The sequence below is a fragment of the Halyomorpha halys genome, unplaced genomic scaffold, assembly GCF_000696795.3.
Source record: "Halyomorpha halys isolate HHAL.00 unplaced genomic scaffold, Hhal_1.1 Scaffold68.1, whole genome shotgun sequence".
In the NCBI taxonomy this organism is placed as follows: domain Eukaryota; kingdom Metazoa; phylum Arthropoda; class Insecta; order Hemiptera; family Pentatomidae; genus Halyomorpha; species Halyomorpha halys.
The window spans coordinates 1,995,837-2,005,208 of NW_027116161.1; the positions used below are offsets into that span (position 1 = coordinate 1,995,837).

Consider the following 9,372-nt stretch of genomic DNA (forward strand, 5'->3'; position numbering starts at 1 on the left):
TACCTTGTCTCAAGAAGGTTTTGCAGGCTATTCTGCCCAGGTCATTCATTAATTATAAGTTAAAAGCCTATTTTTTAAAATTTAAAATCATAAATATTTAATTCTTCTTATATAAGATTATCCACACAAATTCACTACCATATAACAAACCATTTATCAGAAATTATAATTGAAGATGTCCTTGAGGATGGCTAAAATGGCCGAAACGTTGGACTGGTGAAAAATAAAAAGTGTTGAGACAAAAAAGGATACAAGTTTTGATTTATTTAATAAAAAAATTCAAGCTAAATGGGATGTACAATCAGTCAATTTTATTGTTAATCGAATATGAACAATTGAAACACCACGTATTATTTCTCATGTGTTTCAATTGTTTAGGTTTAATGGACAGGAATTAAGACGTACTAATAAATAATAAGATTATATACTTTTAACTTTCCAAAACGATAATATCATACCAGGTCTATGTTTGGTCGAAAGTTTAATGTAATCGTTACGATTGAAAAGTCTATCGGTAATCGTTAGGCCGTCGATAAATTTGGATAGAGATGATCTCTAATTGAGATTGTAACCTCGACGTACATCGACCAATACTCAATATAAGTAAATGTTTGGAATGTAATTTAAGAAAGCCCGTCCAGGATAGCGTAAGAGGCGGATAAGAGGATCCATGCCGAATCTTAGTTTTGGTGACTTACTATAAAATGTAACTTTTTACAAGTAAATTTATTTTCCTTTCTGTTTAATTATCTTTTTTTGAAAGCAAAAATATCTATAACATATTTTTAATTCAATCAAATTTGTTTGCAGCATTAACGTTAACATTTTTGTATTAAATAATTTGACATTTATTAATTAATTTTTAAATTCAATATTTTAAATGTTTTTTTATCTTTCCTTAATTTGTTATGTCAATGATTGATTAGTTAGTATAATTTTTACATACTCAAGTAACGTTGTTTCAAGGCTAGTTCTAGCCATTTATGTAACATATATGAGTATGTTACATGCTAAGCTCCATTAACATATAATAAATAATCTCCATAAACATAAATATAATCTCGATAACATACTCAGGTCAGATACTGAGTTTTTCTCAATAAGGCCAATGTTCTAGTGTTTCTTTCTCACGACTCCTCGGGTTTTGAATTTAGTAATCCACTAACCCCTTAACTTATTCATTGTTCTATGACCAAAAAAAAAAATTAACATTACCTAGAAGTGAGATACGTAGACCAACAGCTTCTACAAAATTTATGACCACAATCCAGGGACAGCACAGTTTTTAGTGGAGAAAGGCATATTCCACACTGAAACAAAAAACAATGAAATACATACTATTGAAAGCTTAAAACAATTTCAATTAATTTTTTTATCGTGTTAAAACATCCTGTAGGATATTTCAAAGCATGTCCCAGAAAAAGAAATTATTGTCGTAGATAAGTAAGACAAAAATATGAAGTTAATAGTTGAATTATTTTGTTTAAAAAAAAAAAATTTGCATTTTATTATCATCAATAATCGTTCTCCTTATGAAATGAGATATTAAAATTAATAATTAAACATCGATTCAATGTAAAATAGTTTTCCAAAGTTCATTTAAATGTTTCGTGTTTTTTTTTTCATTGTTATCGTTTCGACAATAAGTCCTCAATTATGGGTGCAAAAAAATCAAGCAAAGTTATCCATGATAACCGGTTTAAGTAATGAGCAAGCCAACAAAGATTTATAATGCCAAAGATTTTTTACAGAAAATAAATATTTTGTTTTGGTACTCCCAGCAAAAAACTTCTTGTACTTTCCTTTAAAAGCAATATGCTTTATCTTCCATAATTTTTTTAGTATTATTCAGCAATTTAAATTTGAATTTCCATTTATTTCTTAAATACCTTTTTTTTTTTTTTTTTTTTAGGTTACTCCCTTTTGTAGCATAATGAAAAGCATACTTCCTTAATCTAATTCTTTTTTATGACAAAATCTTTGCTTCATCTCTAAACTTACGCCTCAAGGTTACCATTGTTCCCATAAAATGATGATGTCAATTGTTTTCAACAATATTCAGGAACTAGAACATTAGCTGTAGTTAATTATCTATCAGTATCACAATCGGTAGGGAAGAAAAATCTGCTTTGGTTTAAACGAGCGACGCGTCCTATAAATTAATATATCACTGAAAATGCTGCTATGTCCCAGAAACCCCAACGTAACTCAGCGTAACATTTCCATTCTAAACCTATTCGTGTAAGAGGCTACTGCAGCTTGAGATAAATTAGATAATAGTGATAGTAGTCAAATGGTTTTTTTCTTTAAAAAAAAGAGAAAGAACCATGCTCTGAAGAAGAAAAACTTATTATGTAGCTACTGACCGAAAATTAATCATTAAAAGCTCAACTTAAGTTGTGTACAATAGGCGAACAAGCTCAAAAATTGTCTAACTACTTAAAAATAAAATAAGTCCCAATAAAAACTCGTGAATCCACACACGCTAAAGTACACTTTCATTGGTGCAGCTTCATACAATAAGTTCGGGGTTGAGGATTTGGTCTCTGTACAATAGAAGAGACTGTCAGTAACGCCTGTTAATCACTTTTTAAAACCAACTGTTTTCAGCGTCTGAGCTTCGAATATAATAATATATTTTTTTAAAAAAACTTTGAAAAACTAAAAAAATACGTGATAACTTCAATAAATATGAACTAAATATCAACTTAATCGATCATTTAAATGTAAAAAATCTTACTAAAGCATCTTCTTCTATATTCTCATCTGCTTTTTCTTCGTATGATGTTCCAGGGAAGGGCACTCCAGCTCGTTGACAGCAAGTCCTCGGGTCTTTCATCCACTTTTCCAGTAGCAATTCGCGAGACCATTCTGGAAGAAAGAACCAGTTTATGGGATTTCTGTGGGAAAACTCTAATCTCTGTAACACTCTACGCTTTCATCTCCTCCGCGTTCAGTGTAGACTGGGATCTATAAGATGGAGGAAAAAAAGTTACTAAAGATAATAAAAAGAAAAATATATACGCCATAATAATACAGTTGTAATAAGCATGACTGATTTCACGATCAACTGCGTGAACCTCAGATTGATACTTAACACTCGGTTGAATCGTTAAAGGATGGGGCAAAATCTTTGACGAAACTAAAGGGTTTTCTATAACTATTATAATTATAAGGAAAATCTGTTCATAGATGAATGTCGGTTTTTCTTTAATACGTATTGATAAAGGATATTTATAGTTACGAATCCATGCATCACGCAGAAAAGGGGTGCGAGCCTTCGGCTAGGACAGACTACGCCGACGTTACAATGTAACCAAAATACACTAGGACAGACGTAATAATGTAACCAAACTACACAACAAAGTATAAGCAGGCCATTGGGATTGCTGGGAATTAGTGAGGTACTCTACTACTATAGCTGCACCGCAGAAAAACTTCATAATAGTGATACTAAAGTTTACTGAAATAATAATTACATTAACAGTTCACAGAAATGGGTATTAGATTGCCACCGATACACTTCTGTTCACAAAAAAAAAAATGTCAGAATCATTAATTAAATTAGGGACCATCGGTTGGGACACCATTTTTTCAGAGGCTTTTAGGGCCATAGCAATATTTCAAAATGTTTTTCTCTTGATTAACTATATTAAGTAATATATACTTATATACTTAACTAACACGGTGGGTGACGGTAGCAGGGATGTAACGCGCCTGTTTGCCAAACCCATAGATTGCGAGTTCGAGTCCCCGGCACTATCCGGGATTTTTCAAACTTATAACTTTACAATACTTACTCACAACCCCCCCCCCCCGGACATTTGTGAGGCCCGTCAGCCAATGGGTGGCACTCACAAAAATAGGTGTGGGAAATGACGAATCCACCCTATGAAAACCACGCCAAGAAACGCGCGATGGATTTTCTAAGTACATCACGCGATGCCTTGGACCTTCACGGTCTGTCGCGCCAATAAAAAATAAAAATAACATACTTAACTATCATATGCTAGACTTCTGACCTTAAAAAAATCATACTAAGAAGAATTGTATTTATTGTTTTTCATTATTATTATGATTATTATTCATTTTTTCATTATTATTATTTGTTATATCCTTGTAAAAGTTCGTAATTGTATTCCTTTTAATTTTATTTTCATTATTTATTTATTATATATCAGGAGAGAATCCGGAGCGAGTAGCGATATTTATCAGGAACATGCTGGAGTAATACTGCTGACATAGATATGACGAACCGAACCTACAAGAATACTTTAGGGCCGCCCATAGCTCAGTTATGACGCAGTCTTACCAATTGATGTCTATTGGCGGTGCCGGTTCGAATCCGGCCTGGGACGTTGACTTTTTTCATTGAGTGACGGTCCCATAAAATGAAAAACTTTGATCCCGACCACGATTAGGCAGTATAGGACTCCAATAGGAGTCTTGGCCAGAAAAAAAAAATACTTTAGTTGAAAACAATTCCGAAACTCCGGCATACCGCATTGTTTTAGTGCTTTTGCTTGGGCCTCGCTGCTATTCATTTTTACATCTTTACATTTTACCTTAGGGGGAGAAAAATGAAACAATTAAAACATCGGAATGGGTTTGGCATGTAAGGCTGCACTCTAGTTTCATACCCGATTCGTTAAGTTCTTGGAGGCTAGGGCTGAGAGAAAGATACTATAATATATAGTTAATATTTCATCACTGTTTTTTTGTTCATCTAATCCTTACTATGTCTTTAGTTGTTAGTGTTAATTCTTTCATTATTTTTTTTTAATTTCTAAAGTGCCAAGTATTGAAACTAGGAAAACATCTTTAATCAGCTTTCATTAGTAATCACTTACAAGAGATTTTATAAGAATTGAGAATAGTCAATAGCTAATTGGTAATGCTTCTTTGTTTATTGGAAATGATGAAGACCATCAAAGAACATATACTGTCATATACGCAAAACTTGTACAAGGAAACATTCTAGCATTAATGCTAATCATAATTATTTTTTTATAATATTTTATGTTCAGCACAGAATTCATGGATATATATTTTTTCAGTTGTTTGCAAAGAACATCTGATCAAGACCTAACCAACAAAATTTATTTATTTATTAAAAATATTCATAATGTTATCATAATACCTTTGTTTAGCGCAATGGAGTTTATCAAAATAGAAAAATGTTTTTTACAAGAAAATATACAATTTTTCTAACTAAAAATTTAAAATATAAAAGATAAACTCAAGGACAAAGAAATTCAACAATTTAGGGTATAGTCGCCAGTGCTGACTGTATCGAGCTCGGCTCTATACAGCAATTCCAATTTATTGGAATCAGGATCGAAGAGAAGATAGTAGTCGATCGCTATGTGCGAGTTGAAGAACGCTATTGTTATTAATAATATCCAACAGCTATTATTATACATAGCCTTCAACTGCAATTATTATAAACTATACAGTTGTTTCTTAGCCACAAAAGGTCTACATGTTTGAGCTAACCGGAAGCGTCTTTTCTTTGTTCACCTAATATTTTGAAAATTGTAAAAGTTAAAAGAAATAGATTCTCATGCGCCCCACCATAAAATCGAATCTATTTTCGTTTTCAGTGCCTTTGAAAACATATATATTGAGACCATAATATTTTAGAAACCGTAAAAGTTATAATAAATCGATAGAGGAGCATGCGATTATAAAATCGATAACATTTTCATTTACTGTATCTCTTAAAACACTTAAAAGAACCTTTATATGTTAGAAATCAGAAAACGTAAAAAAAATCCATTCAAGATCTTAAAATCTATAGTATTTTAATTTTCTGCATCTCCTAAAACATATAAATGTACCTTTATATGGTAGAAATCACAAATTGTATTTGTATATCTTAAATACTCAAACTATATTTCCAACTCCTTTTTTCTACTACTATATTTGTAGTTTTGTGCAAGTACAAATACTGACGTTACAAAAAGTAATCTCGGTCCGTCCACTACAAAGTACTTGAAAGGCGTTGTATTTGAAAATACTTTCTAGTTACTTGTATCTGTAGTTAAATATAAATGTTAATTACTTCCCAGCTCTGACTTCAAGCTGATTTTTTCCTAGTTTGTAAGAGGTTTGTTTCAATATTGATGTAACATTGTATTTTATTAATAGAAAGTAAATCTTAGTCTTTATAGATGCCTGGGTTATGTATCTTGAGGAAGATAGAACGGATCTGCTGCAGAATCCTGTTAACGAATTTTGAGATATGAAGTCATAATAAAAAGTTTCATGATAATAGCCTAGATATTAAACGACTCGTATTATGTCTTCTATTATTCGTGAACCATGACGACTTCTCGTAAGTCACCATCTAGCTTGGACAATACTATGGGAAGTGTTATCTCCAGAAACCGATTATGTTTGTAACTGTATCAGATGACCGGAACCTTGTACGGAGAAGAGGTGGAGTGCGCTTTGCTTGTAAGTCAAAGTCCTTTCAAAAGACTCAGGTTTGGAGTAGAATCAACATAATTATTCTTTTAAACCACTTTATTAAAAATTTTTTTTTTAATATATATATAATCTTTTCACTTTCTTAAGACTGGTTATTACTGTTTAAATAAAATAAATTTTATCCAAGTTAAGTCTCAAAACAATCTATATTTCTTTTTATGTGCAACGTTTCGGCCAATTCGGCCATCCTCAAGGACAATCCTAAATACAAATTTACAACCACACCAATTTTAAGAAACTTTATGCAGGCTATTCTGTGCAGGTCAATAATTTCAGTCCAAAATTACCCTATTTTATCAATTATTGACAGTAACAGTAAATTATTAATATTACTTTAAATTATACTTATAATTAATCATAATATATATTGTGGTGATAAAGTATATCAAGTAAATTTACTGTGATTAAAAGTTTTAATGTTAATTTGAAGGATTGACAAAATAAGGTAATTTTGGACTGAAATTATTGACCTGGGCAGAATAGCCTTCATAAAGTTTTTTTAAAATTGATATGGTTCTAAATTTTTATTTAAGATTATCTTTGAGGATGGCCGAATTAAAGAAATATAGATTGTTTTGAGACTTTAATTGGATAAAATTTATTTTATTTAAACATAAATACTTTTTATTAACTAATGAATTTACGGTTTACACTAAAATAATTCATTTTAATTATTATATATAACAACTTATAGTTTGATGTAATATAATACCGGATTTTTTTGACCTTGGAAATTTTTTTTTTTGTCTTTTTAATGAATAAGTCTTATAATTAATTTAAAGAACATATTGTTTTGGTATACCGTTGTCTCTAAGAAGCGCTTCAGCAGTGAAAAGAGGAATGTTGAGCATATCTGATGTTTCAACCAATAGTTGATCCTTGGCTTCTTGGAGATCTTGGCTTCGAAGTCCTGAATATGCCTCTTCTTCCGAACTCTCAATATCCGCTTCATTAACATCAGTGTCCTCCTCAGTCTGAAAAACAAACAAACTACTCTTATTTAAAATCAAAGGGTTATTCTTTCTGAAAATATTGTTAATAAGCTGTTTTTTGAAACAAAAAAAAGGAGTATCAAGAAAAAATTTCTTAAAACATATTCAAATTAAGGTTTAAGACTGTGCTTGCTGACCACTATGTTTTTATTTATTTATTTAATATATCAATTCCCATTTGACCTAAACAACAAATATACAGGATAGGGTATATCGTATGTTTCCCTTACTAGTGCCTGTTGTCAATATATAAAAGAAAAGGGTTTCCAAAAAAAAATGTATTTTTTTAACCTTCCAGGGAGAGTCGTTTTTGACTAACAATTGCCAGGATCGGAATATATATATAGAGAGAGAAATACTTTATTAATCTATGCTGCCTAAATACATTAGGTTGCTATCTCACACAGCATACTTATCAATCCGTAATCGGACATATATAAATTACACATACAAGGAATAATCAGAAAAAAAAGAGATACAATAATAAGATATAATAAACAATTTTTCCCCCCTACAGTTTCCTTTTACAAACCATTTCGGTCTGTACAACAAATACAAATGTTTCATTTATTCCTATTTTTCTTTCTCATTTCTGCTCCTCCAATTTCACCATTTCACAAGTTTTCAATTAACCCGATCAACGAATTCGCTCTCCGGAATTCACCCTCCTAGATCCTCTTCAGTGACCCGCTAAACAAATTCAATATTAGACGGCAATGTGAGATCAGACCATCATTCATAGTCACAGCAGTAGATCATTTTACCAAAAACAAACAAATATATACATTTTACGAGAATAAGACTAACACATAGATTAAAAGGAAAATATAATAAAAAACCGGTTACAGGAAACACTTGAATGGATAAGTTTTAAAAAAAACACACAAAAAAAAATAGTATTAATAAAATAAAATAATTTAATGAATAAATACGTTAAAACACACAAATAGAGAGGTCAACATATTAAAACAAAGAATAATCTCCGAGCTAATTCCCATGCAGGTGATGGTGTATGATCCCCAGGGAGCCCAAAATAATATTTTCCGCCAAGATCGCAATATCCTCAATGCTAACACCTAGGCCTTCTAAGAAGCTCCTTGTTCTATCTGGTATTGTTCCACGAGATCCAAACCAGAGGCCTCTCACGGTGAACTCTCTCTCTCCGAAAGTCTCGCGGAATTTTTCCTTAAGGAATGGGACGCATTTATCATATATTTTCTTTTTTTCCCTTTCCACTCCACCTTCCTGTTCGAGGATATAAAAATACATACTTTCATAAATCTATAACTAACAGCGAACTGCTTGCAGAGACTAATCAGTCAATATATCTCATGATATGAAGGTAAAGAGGTTAAGACGGACGGGACATGTGGCTCGAAGCAATCCATGAAGATGCCACTACACAACAACGAATGCCAATATAGAAGGCAAGAGGCACGTGTGAGGCCAAAAACCAGATGGATAGACAGAATCAACAAAGATGTGAAAGAGCTGCATGTAGCAAACTGGAAAGAAGTAGCCTAATATAGGCAGGCGTGGAAAAGGCTAAAGCGGCCAAAGATTATCAAGAGCTAACCAAACAAAGCCTACATAAATCATTAGTACTTCAACATAATGAAACTAAACCGGGTAAAAGATTAAAAGATAGAATAAATTATTGATGATATAAGTCGTCACAAACTAATTAATCACTTGTAGCAGTCAGCGAGCAAGAAGTGCCGTTATAACCCGCCAGGGGCCAGCACTACAAGCGTCTAAGAAGCTGTATAATTGTATATAAGTTTAGCATTATAAAAATACGATCTTTTGTATAAATGTATATATGTTAATATGTAAAATGTAAGAATGTTAATTATAAAATAAAAAGAGATTGAGCAATAAGATTCTA

The 9,372-nt window shown here is 31.6% G+C and overlaps 1 protein-coding gene across 1 annotated transcript in view; it reads right to left on the reverse strand.

Moving 5' to 3' along the window:
* Positions 1-9,372, reverse strand: part of LOC106692724 (ankyrin repeat and IBR domain-containing protein 1) — a gene marked incomplete in the record, with an annotated part of 86,830 nt that overhangs the window by 61,286 nt on the left and 16,172 nt on the right. The window contains 3 exon segments of the mRNA XM_067053017.1: positions 1,216-1,310; positions 2,741-2,871; positions 7,295-7,466. Coding sequence (XP_066909118.1) covers positions 1,216-1,310; positions 2,741-2,871; positions 7,295-7,466 — 398 coding nt within the window.